The 24770-nt window shown below is 43.9% G+C and overlaps 1 protein-coding gene across 1 annotated transcript in view; it reads right to left on the reverse strand.

Moving 5' to 3' along the window:
• Nucleotides 1-246: 246 nt before the first annotated feature.
• Nucleotides 247-24770, reverse strand: part of cdin1 (CDAN1 interacting nuclease 1) — a 52030-nt gene continuing 27506 nt past the window's right edge. The window contains exon 12 of the mRNA XM_084012745.1: nt 247-1156. Coding sequence (XP_083868871.1) covers nt 1000-1156 — 157 coding nt within the window. The 3' untranslated portion in view covers nt 247-999. The remainder of the gene's footprint in view (nt 1157-24770) is intronic.

Below are 24770 nucleotides of genomic sequence, written 5' to 3' on the forward strand. Positions count from 1 at the left end.
ATAATTTTTCATACTTTTGCAGACTTAACGATTAACCAATTAAATTAAAAATATTATTTAAATAAATAGTCATTGCGGCACAGACTTTATAAGTAGGATTTGTGAGTGCTAATGAACCATCCCTACATCCCATCCCATGCAAACCAGCTGAGGAAAAAAAACACAAAACTGAAACACCTGTTGTGTCATCGTTGATGTTGAACTTAGTTAAAGCTGTGTGGAAAAATTGTACCCAAAATGTGAAGATTTATAGTTTATTACAGTTTATTAAAATATTTCATTCTAAAGAAGCGGATACAAAGTGTTTAATGTTTGTGTGTTGACATTTATTTGCTGGAATCCCTGCTTCAACCCACTGTGGTTAAAAAAAAGAAAAAGAAATCCTCAATAGATTTACTTAAGTGAAGTGAAAAGGGTCAGAGTGAGGCCATCTTTAATTAGAAATGATCCTGTTTACCCCCTGGAGAGTGACTGAGAGGGCACTGAGTGACGCAGGTGAGAGACAGGCGTCCAGCCAGCTCCCGGACCGCCTCTCTGTTATCTGCCTATGGAGTGGAGGAGGAAGGAGTGACAAAGGCCAGGGCTTTGGGTGTGATAAGGAAGGGCCTCATGTCCTGCTTTGGCCCTGGCTCTCACCCTGGCTGTCCGTTGTGAGAGGCCATCCAGGGGCCAGGAGTAGACCAAAACTAGGAAAACCTCCGAGATGGTGTTTTCGCACACAGGTATGAATCTGACCTTGCGCTGTCAGATATACAGAAAGATGGTGTGTGTTTACATGTGGTAACTTTGGGCCAACGAAAGAGAGGAAGGGAGAGACAGACAGAGACGCAGGGTCAGGTGGAGTTCAGGGCAGATTTTTTTGCCCGTCTCACAGTGCAGGAAAGCCAAATTGCTTCCGGATCTAGGTATACACCCCCTGTTCCTGTCTGCTTGTCTTCCGCTCTCTTTTTCTTCCATCTCAAGTTTTTCTTTTTTGGCTTTTCTCACTCTTTTGTCTTTTTATTCTGGCTCTTGTGGCAGACGGTCCTGCTGGGCGGCATGGCACAGGGCGACAATGTCTGTAGGGAAGCAGTCTTTGAGCAGGATACCTCGGTCTCTCTGGCAGTCCAGCTCTCCTATGAACCCATACCAGTAGATCACAAGGCCTGGACCAAACCTGCAGTGCAAAACAAATGAAACAAAGCACGTTTTTGGTTAGTACATCATCGCTGTCATGTCTGAGAGTTCTGAAGTAGCCATGAATGATTTACAGTTGCTTTTAAAAGTCATAATCTACAAAATGCTTACGGCTGTTGACGTTGGTTTTGGAAGGCAAAACAAAAAAAGGAAGGAATAAGTAAGTGAAGGTCTAGAAAGATGGGACACAAGCGAGATTGATCTGAGAGAGATAAGGCTGCGTAGGTATTTTCCTTTGATCACCATCCAGGAAACTTGTGTTAAATCAAATGAAAAAGCCGCCGGGAAGATTAAGATCTCTCTGACAGGGTGATACACACTTGATCACATTACAATGGCAGTGAAATAACAATAATCTGAAAAATAACAAAGCTCTACACCAAGGCCTCCGGATCCTGTCATCGGAAGCCTTTGGCACACAGCAGAGCACACAGAGTTCAACACAGAGTCTGGGACTTAAACACACTGCATCTGGCGGGCTAATGTTAGCCAATCCAACAGTATCCAGCTGTTTCATTCACATTCACTTTGAAAGCCGAAGCAACTTTGCCTCAGTTGGAGAGTACTGCAGTTCCTAAAAGCTATAAATAATGACTTGCCAAGCAGTTGAGAAGTCAAGTTCAGACTATGTAAATATGTTTTTTCTATCTTTTGTTCCCCTCTATCGGGTAGCTACTGTACACCTAAAGGTCTGCTAAAAGGTGCAGAAACAATTAAAATGAAGGAGTTCATCACGGGGAATGTGCAACGTTACTTCCCCACGTTTCCCCTCTCGCAAAGACAATAAATCATCTTTCAAGCTATTTATTGTGCCCCAAAGAGCCACTGGCGGCCCCTCTTTGCCTCATATAGATCATACATATTCTTTGAACATTAGCTGCCATGCATAAAGACATGTCACAGTTGAACTCTGAACGAAGAGCACCCCAGCCTCCAGATTCAGTGCTCCGGTCCCAGACACACTACACTCAGACAGTTAACAATGTTGCGGGGGCCTCGGGAGACGTAGACAGGAAGCCAGCCAAAGGGCCACAGAGAGCAGCAGAAGTTCAGCTCCAAGGTAAAGTGCATAAAACCTTGAACCCGCGATCAATCATTTCAAATTAAAATACAGTCTCAAAACACATCACGGTGTTATTTTAATAATAATTACATAAATCTTTATTTTTTTTTTAATACGATTCTAATTTATGAGCTTATTATAAGCACCTCCGTGTTTGACAACTCGGACAAGGTATTCAAACTGCATAAATTACGAACACGAGCGAGAGAATCGGTTTGTCGTGACATTGCCAACTATGTGCTATGTGTGCTGTTGACTGAGCCTCGAGGCAGCGCATGTTCTACATACAGTACTTGTAAAGAGACGGACGCAAGCACGAAAAAAAATATGTGACCATACACGCACACACACACCCCCCCTCCCTTTTTAAGAGGCCCTCGCAGCAGTACATGCTTGTGCGCCCCATCCCCGGATTCTGCGTTTTACAGCGTGTGATTTACGGTGCTGTATCTATGAGCAAACAGGCCAAAGCTAACAGCCCTGGAGAAAGCCCACAGATGCACACCGAAAGTTCACCACGATGTCACACACATAGCTCAGCCTCTCAGCGCCGCACAAAGCTCGAGCCCCCCGAAAACTCTCATCGTTTTCCACGGGCCCGCCGCTGCACATGGCCGCCAACTCTTAATATGGAAATGTTATGGAAACAAAATCTAAACATTTACATTAGATGACTTTGGGAAAAAAGGGGTTATGCTCTTCTTTTTTTTTATCTTCTTCTTTTTTCATTCAGCCGCCATGCTGTATGTATTTCCTGTGCTCTGGATTGGGGAGGTGAGGCTGAAAACGGGGGAGAAAAGGGAGAGTGGTCTGCACGGAGTAGAGAGAAGGCAACCTTCTGGAAAGGTTAAAACTGTACATCAACAGATAAGGCAGCGGCGTGCGATACATCATGTCCCAGGTCTGTCAGGGGAGGCCGAGCACAAATTGAAACAAGCAAAATTATAAACACAGGGGAGCCATGTCACCAAGGCCTTTCCATACGGTAAAGAAAATAAATGAACTTTGAATCCTTCTCAGAATTTATACAAGTCAATACTACAGAGGGCTTGAGGTAGAGAAAATCTGAGACTGGGAATACAAACAATAACACAGAGGGGGGGAAGGGAACGGTCAGGGGGCCATGACTGAGCCTGACGGCTACAGTTTGAGCAAAAAAAGTTCCCAGCAGCATTCAGACACTGTAATAAGCAATTATAAATATACAGTAGACGATGCCATATATACGACTCTACAGTCCCTCTGAAGTGTTTGTGTAATAAACCCCCGAGGTTCAGTTTGAATGTGTAACCAAATGGTGGTTTATTATGTGGGTTGGCTCATCTTAACCCGGCGTGTGCTTGTTACACGCGCCACCTCGGAGTCAGAGTCAGCCATCTTCCAATAAACACTTAACTATGTAACGAGTTGGTGAAATTGTTTGTGAAAGGTAGCTAATTCAGGCACGGGGGCCACTTGACGAGCCTGGGCGTGGATTGCGGCTGCCAGCCACGCTTTGGTTGGTGTTAATGAGCGGGTGGTGGCGGTGGTGGTGGTCGCATTTAAAGCAGGTGTCAAGCATCTTACTACGGCAGCTTAATGAGAGCAAGGCACTCAAGAACAAAAAAAACCCCTCGAATGGAGTCGAGGGAGTGTTATTAGCGTCTGCCTGCCTACACACACACACACACACACTAACACACACACACACACACACTCACACACAGTGAGTCACGCAGCCAAGCCCCACACAGAGCTGGAGCACTGAATTAAATCTCTGCATCTTGCACGCTATGTACACAGAGCACCAGAAAAAATATGTGAAAATGTAATAAAAATACAGTAAACTACAAACTGTACCCCCTTCAACGAATGTGCAAGCTTGCGGTTTTGATATAATTTCTGCCTCGTTCATTTTTCGGAGACATCTGAGGTTGCTGGAGGTCAGTTCCACCTTCCACTCCTAAAAAATATTGCCATTTAACATTTTCGTTTTCTACCGAACAAACAGATCAAGGCTAATTTGATCTGTCACATTTGGTGAGAAAAAGCATTTCTAAAACTTGGGGGGGGCGAGCACTTCTGCCAAAACACATTACGTGACCTGACGAATTATCAATAAAATCAAGATGAATTTACGCTCGACTTTAAAACACCGTCATTTCGCTTTTTTAACACAGAGCGCAGACCCATTTCAAACAAACGCCCCAGCAGTGATTTAGACAGCGTAAGCCTCTACCTGAGCATGAACTCTGTCTCTGCGGTTTCCCCACAAAGCCCTCTTTGTTTTCAGCATCCATACATCAGGTCACAAGGTAGGCCCGCTAAAGCGCTGCCAAACATTAGTCAGTCTTTGCTCTGCTCCCTGAAATGCAGGTATGGGACCGGCTCGGCTTCTTTTTTAAGGCAGAAAGCGTTGAGAGTGAACGGTGTGAGAAGCGTGGAGGAATAAAAGCCTCTGTGTTGGTCAAGACTGCACACGCAAAAGACGAAATGTGTGTATTGGTGACAAATGGCTTTTCGTGTTCAGTGCACGTGAGTCAGCTGCCTATTGGAGTTTATTCCCAGGATCAGATAGCGGTTGTGTGATGTGTTGGTGTTCGAGTTGATCCCGGGTCCTGCATGCTGGGTGATATGGCCCGCAGCTGATCACTGTGCATCCAACGCGAGCGCTTTAACGGCCTCGCGGTTGCTTGTTTGTCGCCAGTCGGCCAGCCTTATGATGAAGACGCCCTGATAACACAAGCTTCTCTGCACACAAATAGGATATTTAAAGGCCGGAGGGGGGTTGTCCACGAACAGTGAGGTAAATAATCCCTTCGCTGCAAACTATACATCCTCCTGTCCATAAATAACAGGAGTTGAATGGAAGAGTCAACCTCCCACAGACGAGTTATTAACACGGTCTCCAGCTAAGAATAGAGCGCCTTCTTTGCACTCGCCACTGCCCCCCTTCATTTCTGTGGGAAAGTTTGTTCTGCTCAGGTATGTAAAACACAAATACAAGGCAGCCGAGGCGCACAATTGTATGTTAAATTAAGGTGGAATAGAGGGCAATAAAAAATAGAATATCTTCCACCAGGTGTAATTCTCCTCGACGTTTTTATGCGTTCTGTCGATGGGGTATGGGAACGGAACGTGGTTCGTCTTTATCACTGTTGGAGGGAGAGAGTGTGTTTTTTGTGTGTTTTTTTTACATTCATGTTTGTGTAGTGTTGGGTTTAACGGAGAGGTGTGGAGGCGTAATGTGCGGGTATGGAGGGTGTGGGAGGTCAGGTCGAGTCTGTGAGTTGTATGTGGCACCAGGAGCTAATTTATGCTTAGTGACGGGAGATGTCAACAAACAGAACAGAGAACTATGAGGATTGCAGGGCTTTATCTGGTAACCATAGCAACCACATGATACACCTCTTATATTTGCATGAGAAAGTGGAAGCCGCATCGACCGAACATCAAGGATATCACTGTCTAAACTCGGGAGACGACTATCGGTGCTTTAAGAAGATATATAAACACATTAAATGTTGTGGAATATAAATGATAATAAAATAATAATAATAATGTGGATTGATGACAAAATAGCAATTTGATTTTAATTTAATTGACCAACTATAGTTAAATAAAGAAACAGCAACTTTAATCTTTTGACTTAAAAGCAGCCTTGAGGGAAAAAAAACATTTACTCATTAAAATGTGACGCTGTTCTAATAATTTATAGACATTATTTTTCTTACATTACAATTGTGCATGACGATATTTTTATTTCAATTATCTTATATTCTTTGGATAAAACAAACTATAATCATCCTAAAAATACCAATTAATCCAAGCTTTAAACTTAAGTTATCCAACTTTTTTTTTCCTGAATCATAAATAGGACAAATAATCAAATCAATTTATTAATAACCATTAACTCCTAACACCATTGCGCTCTGCCAACATCATTGTACTGCAGAACTCTCTCGTCTTTATCACCCACTAACGAATTATCACTTTCACTGACCTCAATCTCTCTCACGACCTCCTATCACCTCAGCCACCTTCTCACATTAACCCAAACCTTATCTCCACACACACACACACACACACACACACACACACACACACACACACACACACACACACACACACACACACACACACACACACACACTATCAATCAGCTGATTGATAACATGGCTAACACATGATTATGTGAATGAGCATATAAGCTAATAAGCATCAGTCTTTTTTTCTACTTTGATAGCACAATAGACATAACGAGGACCGCCTGGCAACAGCATTTGTTCCTGGTTAGGATCCGTTTGTACGATATCATGCTTCCCAAACATCCTCCAGCCAAAGGGAGGAGTCTCAATCAGTGTTTGGAACTCGTTAGGTCCCTTAACTGAGCATGTCGCCGACCGCATTAGCAACACATATCTGAGGGACAAGTGTGCGTTGTGTGCGTAATGTGTGCGGGTCCGCTCTAAGATCTACGCCGTCACGGTCCAACGCGCTTTGACACACTCCGGTCTGCTTTGGATGTGGAGCGAAACCAAACAAGGTGTGGTCTGGCTTTGGTTGTGTCTGTTTAGTGTTCAGAAGTCGGTCCAAACAGCATCGAGGACACCGCCTACGACAAAACAAAACCTCGCGACGACAGCTCTCTGATGACACCAGAACACTTCACATTAAAGTTTGGTTGGAGTTATGGAACAACTTAAACTTCAGACAAAACCTTTGTTTCCCTCTTTCCCCTCCCCTTCATCTTCAACAAACACATTGAAACGCAGCCTTTTGGACTATGAAATAATAATAAGAGTGCTCTGTCTGTGGTATTCCCTGGCTGTGTAAGGGTTAACATCCAGTCGGTCGGAGCTCACCTGATCTCTTCCCAGATATCGACTCCCCATCCTCTGTAATGACCCTCTACATCATGGAAATGGCTTGATCTCTTCCGTTATGACACGCTGAGTGGGTATTCATTAACACTTGATGCTGATATTATTAAATCCTATTATGCCAATGGCTGTAAATGGCGTCTCCTCCTACTGAGATCATGAGTAGGCAATCCGTGTCTCCGGATGTGTGTGAGTGCATTTTAAACGCACGCGATGCACAGCATCGAGGCGACCTTCGTTATATCTGATACGCTAAAATAACTGTAGAAAATAAATGTCTTTAAGGCTTTTTTTTCTGTTTTCAGATGAGCCTTATTAGTGTCCAAAGCCAAACGCTGGCCGCAGCGCTAATTTGGAGATCTGTCCAGAGAGTCCCTCTGGCCTTTGATGAGTCGCCATGTCTGTGAGTTCTGCTTGGAGACAGGAAGCTCCCTGCAGTGGCGGGCTGGGGGCTGAGAGCCCTGTGCAGACGCAGAGGACTACAGCGTCGAGGGGATACATGCTCCTTTAACCTGTTATTGTGAACTCCCAGCAGCCCCGGCCGATAATTGCCACCTGTCTCTGGGGAAAACGCAGTCAAAGGCAAGCAGAAGGGACGGCCATTTTGTGTCTGCCGCTGCTCCTCGCTCGGTCGCGCGGCCCTGGTCCTAATCCTGCCCTTAACCCTGGCGTCTGATGTGTTTTCAATTTAGGATGATTCCCCCCCCCCCCACTACAGGCACGGCCCTAATCAACAACAGTTTGTACTGTAACCCTATCTGCCCTGCGAGGGCAGCGTCAGCCTGACCAGGCGCCTGCAAACCTGGTGTGTCCAGCAGAGGAACAGTGTATGTGTGTGTGTGTGTGTGTGTGTGTGTGTGTGCAATATCATGTTTATATGTGAGGTCATAGGATGTGTGTATCCCAGACTTGGCCCGTTGTTTCCCACATATTTTAGTGGTGTTGAAACAAACAAAAAAAAAAGGAAGTCTGCTCTAATTTTAAAGATACTATTATTCAGTTTTCTTCTGTTTTGTGATAGATGACGTTGTTATGGCTACATTTGATTTTAGGTTTTCACAAAGTGGCCAAGGGAACATTCCTTATGTCAATCCTAGCTGTTCTTTATTTTTGCAAAAGGACTTGCATTTCCATCCTGGAAAAAAGCCAAAATATCCACCGACTCGATCTCTCCGTCAGGTTCGGGAACAAGTCCGATATGTTAAATTCTGCTGCCGGCCCAGTAAGGGTTGAATCGAAAGTCCGGCATGTAAAGGCAGGTGTGAATGTTTGTTGTGTAGGGCCTCCTGGCCTCTGCATCCACGAGCAGAACCGCCCCGAAATTAGAGCGAGGCCTCTAATGTCTCCTTTTGGAGGAAAAAAAAAAAAAAAGAGGCCTGGCTTTCGTCCAAGTCAGCACCTTTGGAAGTGCAGTCGTGTTACCACCACTAAATCAACATGTCAGCACCCGGCCCAGTGAACTTCTTCACCCAGACTCCACCGCTTACAGCTACCCCACACACCTAATGAATTGGTGTGAATGCCCATCTGTCTGCTACAATGAAAAGGAAATACGAAGAGAAAGAGCAAAGAAAAAAATATATATTTCTTTTTCAGCTGTTGCAGAGAACATTTCCGCCATTATGGTGATCACTGCCAGACACACGGACGCGGGATTCGTCCTGTGACTTGGAACAGAAGAGCTGCCCAGACAAACAGCTGAAGCCAGGTTAAAGGTATGCTCGCCATCAACCTTGGCCTCCGAGTTCAAAATGGAACGGTCCCAGTTTGGGGTGGCCAGTTCGCAGACGGACGCAGGCGAAGGGCCACAGAAAGCTGTGTGCTTACTCGGCAGTCTGTTTACATTCCTGAGGGTAATTTTAGCCCCTGGGGGGGGGGGGGGCAGAGCAGGGTGGGGGGGCGACATGTCGTTGGGGCTTGTCAGTGGTCGACGGGCCAGCCGGCGCAGTGGCGGCACCTGGACATGTGGGTGGTACATAAAAACAGACCCCACAGAACGGTTTTCCGTGTTTGTGCTTATCAATTATTTATCAGGTTCAGGACATTTAAAAAGAGCATCTTCTATATAATAATCATGAGTACTTGGTCCGTGACTGACAACTCTAACAGAGACACAAGCTAACAAGGATGTGGAGTGAAAAACCACAGATGTGGGGGGGTGAGGTCTTCCTAAAAGGCCCACCACCAAGCACCATTAGTGTTTGGACAACACAGGATATCCCCAGTGTTTTCACTGATGATACGGGGTGCAAATCTAATTTGGTTGTAGTTTTAAAGAATTTGCTATGCAAACAAAAAAATAATCCTAGTTCAAGAATCGCTGAGGGGCTTCAGCGTGTGTGTTGGGATTTGTCTTTTTTTTTTTTTTTTATTACTCCCAGGACGGAGCGTCCCTTCAAAGGGCAAGAAAGCGAGATGCCCATGCGTTTGTGGCGCTTGCGTGCGGGTGCACATGTACGAGAGGGGGAGAGAGAGCAAGGGGGGGAGAGAGAGAGAGACTCCAAGCTTATCGAAAGTAATTAGGCGAGGGATGAGGATGGAAGTTAAATACTGGGCTACATGTAATGAAAGAAGCCGAGTGGGGGACATCTAGGGGTCAGGCCCACACCAAACAGTGGTCCTCGGGCAATCTGGTATTGATTTTCACTCGTTTGGGATTGAAGGTGGACAGGGGGGAGGGAGCCATGGGGGGACAGAGGGAGGCAGAGAGAGAGGCGGTAGTGCGAGAGTTTAAAGGTCTTGTGAGTTGTCAACTTGACAGTTTAACCCCCTTTTGGAGGAGAACAAACAAACAGAGGGATCTCCTGGGCTGACAGCGTTGATCTGTCATAGCGACGACGACACCGCAAAGCCCCACACAATGCCCACACAGGAGAGGAGTGGGGGGGGGGGGGGAAGGAGGGAGGGTGGGTTGATACAGATATGCAGAGGCACATTCCTTAAGCCCGAGAAGATAGGACTGTGCTCTGCTTAAGATCTGGCAACCCTGATCTATGAATACACCTCAGATCAGAGGAGGGGAAAGAAAACGTAATAACTAAAAACTACATTTCCATCCAAACTGTTTGAGGACAAATATAGGCAAAATATGGATACGGCATGCACATAATATTTCTTATTAATAGTGTAGCTGTGAAAGACAGAACGCAGACATATGCACAAGTCAAAGTGGGCCCATTAGGTACATTTCGTTTTCTTTCGTTCTTTCTTCCCGCATCCAGAACTTTAGGTCTCTGGCTCAGCGTTCCCAACCACGCAGACGTCGGCGCTCCTCTCTTGTCACTCAATCCGTGAAGGCCGTCACCCCGAGCACCTTCCCTCTCATGTCCTTAAACACTCGAAGCCCCCTTTCACTTTTTTCTCCTCAGACTGCCTCATCGCTTTGTCACATAGCCAAAGGGGACTCCATTAGCCTGGCCATGCACAGAGCCCCCTCAACTCACACACACACACACACACACGCACACGCACACGCACACACGCACACAAACACACACACACACGGAGACAGGGAGAATGATCTGTGCAGCTAAGGCTGTCCACATCAAATTAGAGTGGCCCCTATTGTCCCCATTACGGCCTGGGAACGCTCCATCATGACGGATGCTACGGGGTCCCTCACTTGTCAGGAGTTGTCAGACAGATAGGGAGTCTGGATACACACAGCTGACAGGTAATCTTAATGTCTTCAATTAGCCCAATTAGGCCTGTCATAAACAATTCGATAAGTGCTCGACCAACACAAACAGACGCACACGCGGACACGCGCACTCCCGCCGAGGTCTGCAGGCCATTAATGAGAAGGGTAATGGGTATATCAGCGGACGGTCGACTTGTCTTTTGTTTTGAGGGAGGCCTGCGTCCCCCAATCCCTCGCTCTCAGCTGTGCACTGCTGGCTGCTACCTGGTCAGTTCAAATTGTACTATCTCCTTTCATTAGCGCATCGCTGGCTGAGAATCTGAAAGGCCGTGACAAAATTCATTTGAGACGAGTGGGAGCAGATTGCCTGAAGCAGGTGCTATAAGGGAGATAAAACAAAAGCTGCACCTTTTCAGAAGCTCTCTGTGTGTGTGTGTGTGTGTGTGTGAGAGAGAAGGAGGCTTTCCCCTGGTCTTCAAATTCTGTTCTTTTCCTTGCTATGGTAAATGGGTAATGACACTTGTGCTTTTTAAAAAAGAGAAAGAAACAGGGAACCAGAGAGGAATCGGCCCAGCGCACACTCGTAGCGTTTACAAAGCCGTGGTGAAATCTAAATATTGTTTCTAGCATGACTAAATAGGCCAACACCTCTCTGTGGAGAGGATGTGCGATAGCTAACACTGTTTGATTTGGTCTCTCCTTTATAGTCTCTTATCGCAGAACAACGGTGACACCCGCACTTACATCCCCTCCTTTTGTCCTCTAACCGTTTCTTTAAATTCATCTATTTGCATTCACTATCAATTTCTTTTTTCGCCGGGTATGCAGGACACGTTTCAGGAACCTTGAAGCGCCAAGCTAATGTTTAAAACAGAGATTCCACAGTCTGCAAACACGAGACCTGAGCAAAGTTAGCATCAATATTTGAACAAGAACGCCACATAAACACTGCCTTGATCTTATGTAGAGAGGCCCCCCGAAATGCCCCGCATTAGCAACAATGCTGACACTTTCAATGTGGTGCTTGTATACGAGTCTCTGGGCATTCAGGGCAGCGTTGTACAAAGGCAGGAGGGGGGGAAAAAAAAGAACAAAATACAATCAACACTGAAGGTTTCAGTTAAAACCAAGCCAATAAGCTGAATGTTGAACTCCCAAGGCCACATTTTCATTCAGGGAGTCAAACCAACTGCTATCAGCGAGATCCGTGATGGACATCTAACTCTACTTCTGATCTTTACCTCAAGTGACGGCTGGAATGCCATCTAAGGGGAAAGAAAGAAAGAGGGAAAGAAAGAGGAAAGCCGTCACCGGGAAGTTGTAATAGGAAATTGCTCTTGGCAACTATTTGTTCAAGCACCAGATTTTTTTTCATCTTTATGCCAACCCAGTGAGCCCCCATTGGAAAACAGGGCAGGTCCCCCTAATGAGTAATCTATTTCAAAGCAGTCGTGTCTGGGCATGACAGTTTACTGAGAGGCTTGAAGAACTGGTAATTACCAGTGTTACGGGGCAATTAATGCATATTACACTGCGGCACTCATGGCGGTGACTGTCAGCTCCCCAATAAAAATGAGCACTCTTCAGCTAAAGGGTGACATTAATTGGGCCCTTAATGACTATGCAGAGGAACCAAGCCAAATAGGAACAAAACAGGGGACTCGCTCTGACTCCAGCAGAGGGCTGGAAATTGGACTAAAAATGAGATTAATTGCTGTTTAGAAAAAAAAAGAAAGGAAAAAAATGTGGCGAGGGGAAGGAGGGAGAAAGAGGTTGGAATTATAGGGTGCAGAGAGCAAGGGCTGCTCATACAAATGACAATTCAATTAATTATTTTATACTGTATTTTCTATACCTTCAGGAGGGCAGACAGGCCTACGGCCCATTTCAAGGGCTTTGTCTTGATATCTGGCCCAAACGCATACAAAGAACCCACGGATGGTGTCAAAGTGCTTATGCTCAATCTAATAAATGCATCAAAGAAGGAATAACATAAAGAATATATATATATATATAGAGCGAGAGAGAGAGAGAGAGAGAGTTGTGATTAATGTAAATGAGATCAGGTAGTTAGGTTTTCCCATAATGTGCAATCGAGAAAATCATATTAAGAAGGAAGTATTGAGAGTTTCTGGGTTACACACTTTTTTTTTTTTTTATGAAGCCTAAGGCCTTAAGTATGTCTTTCCACTTAAAACGGTCCATAAAAACATGAAGCAGAACTTCCATTAAAAGTGAATCTGCCAAAATTGCAGGCCTTCCACCCCCAGGAATGTTTGTTTAGAGGGAGATCAAGGATGTGGCGGAGACATGAAGCACTGTAATTCTGATGAATGTTGCTAAAGCTAGGCACGTACTGAACACCACCTGAATATGCAAGCCCCAATCGCGAAAATATCAGCATGCAAAACATGCCGTCATTTGCATGCATTTTTGATTTTGGATTTCCTTGCTATTTAAATATGCAGTTAGAAATAGTCCAGCACTGCCTCTTGCGCTGTCACGCTGCACGCTCACACTGTCATTGGTCCTGATAGAACTCTTCCGCTTCAAAGGGAGCTTTGCAATGGAGAAGAGAATGAGCAAATATTTGAATTGCAAAAACACATCATCTTGCAAGGGGAGAAAATTCAAGACAACTTTTTCGAGTTAAAGACACCCCCTCCCCTCCTCCCTCCCCCCCCAACCCCCAGCAAGCTCACCCCCTGCACGCAGCACAAAAAAGTCAACATATTCATAGCGTAAGCACTCTCCTCACTAATTTGCCATATCCAAATTTGCGTAATGGGATATGACACATTTTAGAGGGGATTGCGGAAATAAACTTTAATTTGAGGAGAGAACCATAAAATGTTTAAGCTGCCCCTGTATTTAACTGAAATCCACCGCACAAATCCAGGTTCTCAGGCAACCTGACATGGATTTGATTACAGACTGACGTGTAATTAGCTACTTAAGTTATCCTGTGGTAGATTGGAGTGAGCGGCACCACCATTGTAGCTACTTATTTCAGCACAACTGAAGAGAACCTTTAGATTTCCACACGATACCGTTCCCCCTCAGGATTCAGCGCCGACAGACTACATGAAATCACTGCGGGAGAAGCTCTGCAGGCTTCCAGCTTTTGCAGGAGTTAATGAAAAAAAAAAAAAAGCGCAATAAATAATCTTAATGACAAATCAATAATATGACTCATAGCGTATTTGAAAGTACAAGCGCCCCAATTTGAAGCCAGCATAAATAGTGTTTAAGCCAAAAGTTACAAGTCTAGCCACGAAGGCCACGAACAACATTAACATCAATGAAAACTCATCTTCCGTCTGAAAAAATACGCCTGCGAAGAGAGAAACCTCTACCTTGGATTTTTTTGAAAAATATCATCTCAAACACAAACCTTCTCATAGTTTCTGGGACGTATAGAAAAATACTGTGAGTCACAAAATCAACACTGGAAAGACGGGCTACTGGTGGGGGGGGAAAAAATCCAAGGCTACATATTTTCACAAGCATCCAAGGATTCCACAAAAAGAATTAGATCCAATTAAGTTGACCATGTTACTTTAATTCTGAATCATAGCTTAACACAATTCTTAAATGTGAGTCAACCTGTAAAAACAGTCTTTTAACTCTGTTGGCATCCCCCGGAGCTCCTCGACACACCGTCTACATCACACCTCCCACCAGTCGGCTCTCCCGTGGCCTCTACTCCTTGTGACTCGCCTACGTGTAGACAACTTGGAGACAGGTCGGAGCAGAAATCAAACCTGAATGATGGATGGCTTTTCTGCACAATGACCTCTGTCACTTGGTTCTTGCCCTAAATCAATGCTGGCGATAAGCGCCCTGCGCCACAGCTCACCTTGGTATGTTCACCAGCAGACCTTATCTATGGCAGGAGGAAGTATGAGTAATAACTAAAGACAAGCCACGACAAAACCACTAACCCCACCTTGTCAAACATAATTTACAATGTATATCCCTTTAAGCCCCCCCACCACCACCACCCCCTCGCTGGACTGTGTGTTGTGGAACATTAACCTGTTGTAGGACGTGGGAGAGTTTTGCACGTAGCTTTGGGCCAATGTAGGCCAATAATTACTAAATCAACTTATCACACAATATATGGACGTGATTTTCACAGGACGATAACATTTCAGGAAATATCACCGTTTGACAATATTATTATTAGTATTATTATCCTGTCTCTTAAATACTATCCTGTCTATTATCTCTCTCTCTCACACACATACTATGCCAGTATACTGTAATTTTTTACGCTTATATTTATTGTACAATACATGGACTTGATCATCTTTTGCTGACCTCAATATTGCCCGTTGTGTTTACATGCGTGTTTATTTATATGTGGCGTGTGGTGTATTTCACCAATATTTTAGCTGCCATGATTCCAGAATAAACACCAGGGTTTTTCCCAAACATTATTGCACAGATATGGCACATTTTTGATAACAGAGCCTTTTTTTATTTATTGTTTTGGTTGTGTGGTTTTATTATATTCATGTTTTCGTTATTTAATTTTTTTCCACATTCCAATTTCTGAATATCTTTTACGGTTAAAGTCCATTAAAGTGCACTTGCATTATTATACTATTATATTGACATTATATGAGTACCATAACTTGGCCTTAAAATTACAATATTGTTTATCGCGACCATTTCTGGGATAATATACAATCCAACATAAGATCATGACAGACAAGGTTTATATTTTCACAAGGAAACTGGTAGTTGGATCATACACTGATGAGTGACATCAATCATACACATTGATTCACAAAATAATGGAGGAGATGCTTAAATCTCAGCACTATTAGGTCTGTGATGCAGCAGAGGAGAGGTCGGAGGTTAAAGTTGAGAGGCGGGCTGACAGGAAGTAGAAGCAAAGACGTTACGAAGATTACAGCATTGAGAACTCTCAGACCTTCCAGTAGTTTCTCGTTTGACGTGTGCATGTGATAAAGTGTGTGAATGTGACATGGAGCGGAGCGAGAGTGCGAGCATGCTTCCAGGCAGTCGCATCAAAAATGGAGAGAGAGAGAGAGAGAGAGACCAAACATGACATCAAACGTCGCAATTAGCTGACCCCTTTCTCCTGCCTGTTTAAAAGCCTGATGAAAATATGTTTGCTTTCTCATTCAAAATGACATTTGACAAGGTTAGTAATATTTCAACTAACTGCAATAACATTCTTGTGGCCGTAATCCTTTTTTTTCCCATCACTTTTCAGCGGGCGCAGGTAACCTCGGAGTGAGTTTCCCATGAACTCGGCGCTACAATTTTAAAAGAAAACGGCCGGGGGAGGGAGGGGGAAAAAAAAGGAAAGAGCAGTTCAAAGTTTTACTGAAGCGTGTTTTGTTTCAACCGAGCAGCTGAAGCTAAATGTTATGCGATCATTATTCAGAGAATTTATCCCCTTTCTAATTCAAACCACAACGAATATTTAAAACAGAGCTGGTAGTCTTTTCTCTGACCGCGAGCTCCGTCCTTAGTGGGGGGGGTGGGGGGGGGGGCTGTCAGCAGCTCTGCAGATAGAGTTCCTCAAACCGTTAAACCCCCTCATCACCAAATTAGGAGATGTGCAGTCCAATGGCCTCCCCAATGGAAAAGTGATATAAAAAAGTAAAGTAAGATGTATTTTAATGGTGCATGACAGCATGTAGCTGGTATGTTCCTGCAGTTAAAAAATTTGTTTTGAAATTGACATTGAGCCCAAGTTTTGGAAAAAGAAAAGTGCTTCAAAGCGTCAGCAAACTTTCAAAAACAACATGTAAATGGTGTCTGAGACGGTCTTTGTCAGAGAGCAAACTCTGACACGACAAGCTGAAGATACGCCACGAATAAGAGGAAGGGATCAGAACTGGTCAGAGTCCCAAATTCTGTCCAAAGTTAACAGTTCTCACATCCATTCCAGTTGCAGGAGAAGAGAATGTGAAGTGTCGGGGCCGGACAGCGAGCCAGCCGAGGCTTAACTGCAGCTGTGCACAAATTGAAGTGGCACTTTCTATCAGAGGCCTTTCGCCAGATCGCTCCATTCTGCCCTTTCACTTGTAACCTCCATGACACACAGATGCCCATTACAAACAATAGGAGTGGTCATTTAAAACACACAGCTGTCATTGAAGAGACAGACTCCGGGTTTAACGTGGGGGAGAAGATTCATGGTGCGAACGTGCCAGCTGATGGAGATATCACTCAAAATGAGAAATAGATTTCTCCGACATCGCCGTGGCGGCCGTTCAAAGGGGGGCGTCCCGAAGCCTCAAACTCTGCGCGGAGTTTATATTTCACTTGTTCAGAAATGTGTGCCTCTGTTATCTCGCATCAGTCGGGAAAGAAGAAGGATTGGGTATCGCCCGTTTCAACTTCCCGCCTATGATGAAACGTTACATCCACAGCGGAGAGAGTCGGAATTTGGATAATATTGTTAACTCCCTAAGCCCTTGTCCCAAAAGTTTGGTTTATGGTGCTCATTTATACACAATAGAGGGGGAAAACATATTAGCATTATTAACACGAGAGAAAAGAATATATTATTGAGCATTAGTTTCCTAATCATTTAAAGACCTGACGGGGCTCGGGGAGACAAAACCGTTGACCTGATAGATCTTGTACATTAACCCTCAGAATTGATGAGCGGAATCAGAAGGTCAGCACTTGGACACGGGCTCCTCATGTGTCTTTGATTACACACTCCCCACTAACGGATAGGCAGGCAGAGATGTTTAAGCTATCAGGCAATCAGACCGCCGCGAGACGTGAAACTCAAACCAGAGACGGGGAGAGGGAGAGGGCTGCCTGGGAACAAAGATGGGGGGGAAGAGGGTCCCGACGAAGCTCTTTAACAAATGCCAGGCCACGGAGGAAAGACTCCCAATGTGCTTGTATCTCTTTCAGTGTTTCTGGCAACAACGCATTGAAGTGAATTAATACTGAAATGTAAAGCAACAGTTCACAAAAACAAATAGCTCCTCATCTGGTATTTAAATGTGGTTACCCACGGTTACATCAATCACATTGATTGCCATGAGGTAGAATCAGATATAGGTCTCATGTAGCGAAAACAAACAAATCGTAACGTTATTTTGGAGATGGATGAGGTCAGACTTAACTAAATGTAGAATGATGGGTTCAAATTCAGAACGGCATTGCTGCTTTTGACGTCATTAATTATGTAACCTATACAGGAGCTGATTGGCTGTTACATTTGTTTTTTTATCAAGTCAAACTGAGCCAGGATAGCGCCTAGCATTTCACGTCATACGTTAATATATTTGTTCCAGATCACCATCGGTTACACGGAAATTCAAATCAGGATAAACAAGAAGGTCAAACCAATGGGAAAAGAGAGAAAATAAGCATGGGTGGTAAAAAACACACACCACAACCAAAAACAAGGTTATGTGAGGGACAGTGAGCCTATAAAAAGAAGCCCACTGTCTAGATTATCTATAAGGAACCACTTATCACAGGCGACCAGCTCCACACGGTGACTGATGGGCCTCCATGGACCATGAGTACCAGCACATTATCTGGTACACACAGAGCTGCTCTTTAAACACAAAGGCAGAAATATGAAGCATTGTTTCCTCGGCTGTCATTAGGTAAAATATGATATTTATTTTGGGTTTGAAAATAGAAGGAGTGTTTACTGTTTTTGTACTCAGAAAAACACGAGACAATGCCAACATAAATTACAGCCGAGATAAAGTGGCTAAACGAAACCATTAATTTGCAGCGTGTACAACGCCGCTGATTTAAACCCAAGTAGCTCTTAAAAAGGTTCAGTTAAACCTTTTAGTATAATATTGAATGTGAGCACAAGCAAACCATACCATACATGGAGCAAGTCAACCCAACAAAATCAATAAATTAGAAAAAAACTAAACAAGGAAATCTATCTTAATCCCCCCCCACCCCCCCAAAAGCTGTTAAGCACTTGCCATGTCATGAAATCACACATCCAGAACTAAAATATGCATTCCTCCTGTATCCATTTGAACCATCTTAAAAACAAAATATCAGGACCATATTGCTTGATGACAACAAACATACAGATTATTTCTATTCAATTGGGATTTTGTTTTTGTTGAACCAGTAAAAAATGTTATTTTTCCCTATTTTTCTTGGTCACATTGACTTCCTGCGACAGGCCATGGACCTCATGGTCCAATGCTCTGCTTAGGCCTTGGGAGGAGACTGGGGCGATCATCTGTTGACTCCTGGCCTCTCTCATCTCGCTCTACAGGGAGGTTAAGAGACAAATAAGCCCTTTAGGTGGGCAGTGTTTAAGATGCTTTGGAAGCAGCTGTGGAGGTGCATGAAATGAAATACTTAAAATGCCTCGAAAGCATTAAATATTTCTGTGGTAGCTTTATGTCTGCTGAGCTTAAATATGTGTGTATGTGGATAAAAAGTGGTTAAAAAAATCCTCTTAAATTACTTTTAGCCTTTAGGACAGCAGCATAATCAGTAAAATACAAGAGCACCACCTTCCCATTCGCCAATGTTATCTCTGGAACTTTCTACAGATGTGAAGATATCCAGCAGCAACATGCACGCCTGTGTGTGATGCACAGCAAGCACCGTGTATTGTGTACAAAAATCTATCTCCGTGAAAATATCACTGCAAGGTTTACGTGACATTGGTTGAAACGTGGACCTGTATGTCTTCATGGGGGGGTCGGGCAGCTATTGAAATTCCTCCTGTTAGATTGAGTTTTACAAAAAGCCATTCTAATCCTTGCCCACCACTCTGGGCTTTTTGACAAATGCTGGTGACTTTTTTCCCGGAATGAAACCCAGAAGGTCGCTGTAGAGGAAAGACAAGAAGGGTGGAGGGAGGGGAAAAAAAGGCAGAGAGGCCGAGAAAACGAGGGGGTGGCGGGGTGGAAACGTGCGTCTGTTTAAGTCTGATGACATACGTAGTGAAGGCTGACAAAAAATGTACGTTAATCTTTTAAAAAGTTCCATGGCAAAACAGGAATTCATGGAGTAGACATGCTTGCACCTCGTTTCACTCGAGGCTTTCTCCTCCGTCTCGCGGTGTCACAGGGCATGCAGAAAGACAGGAGGAGGGATATGTATCGCCGGGGTGCCGCTTTCTCTCCCGCTCCTCGTTCATACACACAGCGGCCGTGTCAAAGCTGCTCTCACACTCAATGGTAAATGACAAATTTGGATAATGCACACATACAACCCTCGAAAAATAAATAGGAGACATGGAGGCTTAACCAGAGCTAAATCCTGAGGCTGCCGGAGACCTGAGAGTGCGGATTACACCCCAGACGCCTTAAACAATGCACCCAAATGTGCATCCTTAAAAGCATGAAATCCTTGAAGCATCAGGAGCCGACTTGTCGTTTGTCATTAATATTCCAAGTTGCTTGTGCTTTAGGGGGCCAGCGTTGCACTTCTGTGTACCGATGTGCCCTAAAACAAACACTTGCAAAGGCCCTAAAGGAACCACCATTGTGGATCGCTATTTTTCTCGCCGTGGAATATTCTACGAGAGGATGTCATAACAAAGGAAACAATAAAAGAGGCCACGTTCCTGCACCGCATGGGGTATCCATAACTATAAATAGAAGCAATGTCAGAGGCGCATGCACTTTACCGGGAAAAATTATATTTGTGCTTTAAAAAAAACCCCCAGAGGAAATTAAGCTCTAACTAGAATTGTCCTTGCATATTACGTGAATAAAAACACTAAAAATCCACCTCATCTACATCACAAAAAAGAATACGTATAAGAATCTAAGCACATCACTGGCAGTAATGCATTCACATATTAGGTCAGTGGGATTTTAGTAAATATCAAGGCCATGGAGATTTTTTTTTATTTTCTTTGTTGTGCACATCTGACAGGGAGGTGAGGTAAAGTACGGCAGGGTACAGGTCTCGGAGGTGTCACATTGTCACCCTAGAAGCGCCAGTACCTGTCCTCGGGGATGGCCCTGTACTGTCCGGCCTCATTGGATCAGCGGCAGCCACGGCCGGTGGGCGCCCTCTCTCAGGTGACATCCCCTATCTGCCCCAGCTCTATGATGGCCCTGCTGCTTCTATTATGCCACCACTACTGCAGTAAATGCAGTACATGCACATGCATGCATTTCTAAATATGAGGAAATGCCCTCATTCCTATTTAACAAGCAAACAATCCACACATCTAAGGATCTGGGCACACAGTAAAACATTGTTTTCAAAGATAAAAGTATAATTTGTTGGATTCAATAGGGTTTTTTTTTTAATTAGGGATTCCTGTCATTCCTGCTTTGGAAAGTTCAACAAAAAAAATGATGGACATGTCCATTAAAAAAGACGCCGATGTACAATATCTTGAATCAAAAAAAAATTAATTTGATGTCGCAAACAGATTGACGGTTCCGAGAGTGTAAGCGAATTACCATGCAATTCCGGCTGTAGAATCTACAGCATACAGTTCCAGATATAATTGGAAAAAGTTCATAAAGAACTCAAGATGTCTAATTGCAGCTGTGTCAGCTAATATAAAACATCCCATAAATCAGATTTTTGTCTATTCATTAGCCGACGTGTCAGCGAGCAGATTAGTGATGTTGCAGGAACAGTCTGGTGAGAGTCTTCAGAATTATGCCTTCCCCCATTAATTGTACTTCCATTATGCGCGTCAAAAAAGTGTTGCAACAAAAGGAAAGGCACTAATCTCATTTGTGCAAAACACATTTGAATGGCGATCGATACGCGCTTTTTGGAGAATGCATATATTTCTGCTTGTAATTATGAGAGGACATAAATGATCTACATCACAACGGCGGACGTCATCCGAAATGACTGAAACAAAAGGAGCCAGATGAAACACAATGCATGTGCGTGCATTCACGTCTCAACAAATCTCCATGTGGTCAAGCCAGATGATGTATAACGGCAAACCCAAAAGTCTTAACCCCCATTTCATATGAGGGAGAAATGAGGCATTCTGTCCCATTATATCGCCATAAATCATTTTTTTTTTGTGTGGACGGCTGACAGCTTTTTATCAGATCTAACCTTTTCAAGCCTCCATTAAGAGTGCTAACATTTTCAACTCTGACACATTTGCAGTTTACGAATCTCACAGCTGATTTACTTTGGGAGGGGGGCCCACACTGGCTCTGTGCTCATTTCCACACACAGGCTGTCTATTGTGTTGGCTTAGGTGCAATGGGGGGAGGGAAACTAGGAAGCGGTCTCTGAATCTATTTATTAAACTCTACATTCGCCCTTTTAATCTGCTATACTACAGTGCAAAGTGGGGTTGTTCCTAGGAAGCTATTTTGTGGTGAACAGTATATTCTGATTTACTCTATAGATTCTGTAAAGGTGGCGCATGGAAGGCAATTGAGGATCCGCAAAGATCCCTCATAATCTGACAAATTAGTAATTAGTGGGCTCTCTCAAAGAAGAAATGCTGTGACACAAAAAGGCTCGTCCACACGTACGCAGGTATTTTTGTAAATGTTGTTGGCTTGTAACATTGGCGTGCGGCGTTTTCTTCTTATCGAGGCATTACTTATTACTTCTTTAAACCATGCTTGTGTGATGGGATAATAGTCATTATTCGTATGTATGGGATTCGGGTAGCATTTGATGATTTACTAATCCGACGAATACATGGGCAGAAATTCAGTTGCTGCTCGGAGAGTTATGGAAGGAACTTTGCCAACCATAATTGATTTAAACACACCATAATCAAGTGGGGACAGTTAAGGTGGCACCACACAGAGGTCCATATTTCATCCCATGCTGTGTTTAACCTTACCCACTTCTCCTAAAACACACAAGAGGCTCATTATGTGTTTAATATTCACCAGCAGGTGAATAATTTTTATGCAACTCTGATAGTTGGGCGAGATGGATAACTCAATTATGTGAACATCCGTCAGAGCAGAGGGCTCGCTGGCTCTGGAACGCCACCAGCTAAGATTGATGGCTGGGAGACACCGATAGCTGCTGCTACGCCATCTCATCCAGGCACTGGGCCTGAACACGCCGTTTGATTCTGCAAGAAGACCGTTTTTCTCTCCATTTTTTTCATCTTTTTTTTTTTCTTTCTTGGGAGCATTGTAGGTGAAGCGTCATTACCCCTCACTCCACTGAAGAGGGGTTCATTATGGGGTTAGTGTGTTGGCAAGACTATTGTTTGGATGATAAATGCAGTTGGTGAGGGCTTTGGAGGGAAAATTAGTTATGTTTTTTTTCTCTCGTCTACAAAAAAACATGTCCCCATAGCTCACTCTGCAGTGCTCGAGGGCAAAAACCAAGAACAATTAACACAAGCAATGGGTGAAGCAGCTCAGTTAAAGCAAAGAGGGAATTCATGAAAAATAAGCAAATCACTGGGAATGTCAATCAGGAGCAATGGAGTAATTACAAACACTGCTGTGCGATTCCAAGGGCGGTCAAAAAGAAAAACCGAAAGGTTTAGAGTCGAACGCTGAAATCTGAGTTTGAGGAATGAAGGAATGGACAAACACTCTAAACATCAGCCCTTCGGGGCCCGTCTCGTAAACCCAACGCAACTAATGAGAAGTGAAAGGAGGATGATGTCACCCCATCACTCTCTCATACCCTATTTCTCTATTGGTTTATGTTTTGTTTTTTTTGCGACTACAAAGAGCTGACCCCCAAATTCACTGCTAACGCACACAAACACGCACGTGTGTGTGCTCTTACCTCAGACAATAATGCATAAGGTCTTACAATAAGAGAAAGACGAGGCACGTTTTCAAATGTCAGCGGCAAATGTCAATTAAAAAATTACAAGGGTGCTGGAGAAGGTAGGGTCTGAAGGGAATGACATTTTTTTCCCTTTTTTTGACACAACAATGTTTATCTGACTGGGCTGCTGGCTGACATGACGGGATCTACTTTGTCAGTTCCTTAATACACTCGGACAAGGCCGCCTCAGTGAATATCAGTGAAAGATACCCGTGGGCAAATATGTTAGACTCAGACTAACTCCAACCGTCCAATCAGCCTGTTAGTCTTGATATTTTGACCTACTGTAATGCCATGAGTAGAGAGACAGATGAATGCCACTTTCTTCATCCAAACCAAGAAAGGACATTGACCTACACAGTGACATATTAATGCAGACATCTGATCTTCACGTCATACTAATGGAATGAGCTCTCTTCTTCGTTTTATTGCATTATTTTAAGCTTGACTGACTGAGACAGTGATCATTTTCTACTTTCTCATTAAACAATGTTCTAGTTCTAGTGCTGAAGTATTTTGTTGTCACCAACTTTGTTAGCGAGGTTTAATGAGGCCGATAGGAACCATCAAAGATCGGCCCCTTTTTAAATTCACACCTCAGCGGCTTTTAGTTCCCCAGGTCAATAATAGGAAAAGGGGGGAAAAAAGGACCATTTCCAAATAAAACACACCATTGATTATGACCGTGACCCCATCTAAAGCATTTTAGCTGCTCAGTGATATTGGACGAGTCGTCTTCTCTTAATATCAAATGGTCTGCTGGCAGTAGTAACCAGTAGGTCAGTCATTTATAGGCAGGGGTACCTGAATGTGGAACCATTATTCCCCTTTAATTGGTTAAAATAGGGATTTATTTTTGTGGTTTACATGGGAGTCTCCCCAGAAATCCCAAATATTACAAGATTATCAATGGAGTAAAGTGCATTACCAACTTAGTTTGTAAAACCAAAATATAAAGAAGTATTTTTGACAAAAGGATTGTTTTAGATTTAGATACATAAAATAACCAGCTTCCCCCTCCCTTCGCTGTGTTCTCGATAGAACCAGAAATCCAATCCTCACCTGGTACCGCACATGCACCAGGAAACAAAAACAAAAAGAGCCAGAGAGAGTTTCTGGCTGTGCCTGGGGTCTGGAACCTCCTGGCGCTCCGGCACCATGTCACAACATGTCAGCTGGCCGTCACGGCTGAGGGGGGCCAGAGCGGCAGCGAGGCGAATGGAGGGAGCGTGGGCGAAATTTCAACTTGGTCAATAGAACCCTGCACCAAGGG

The sequence above is a fragment of the Eutrigla gurnardus genome, assembly GCF_963514095.1.
Source record: "Eutrigla gurnardus genome assembly, chromosome: 7".
Taxonomy (NCBI): domain Eukaryota; kingdom Metazoa; phylum Chordata; class Actinopteri; order Perciformes; family Triglidae; genus Eutrigla; species Eutrigla gurnardus.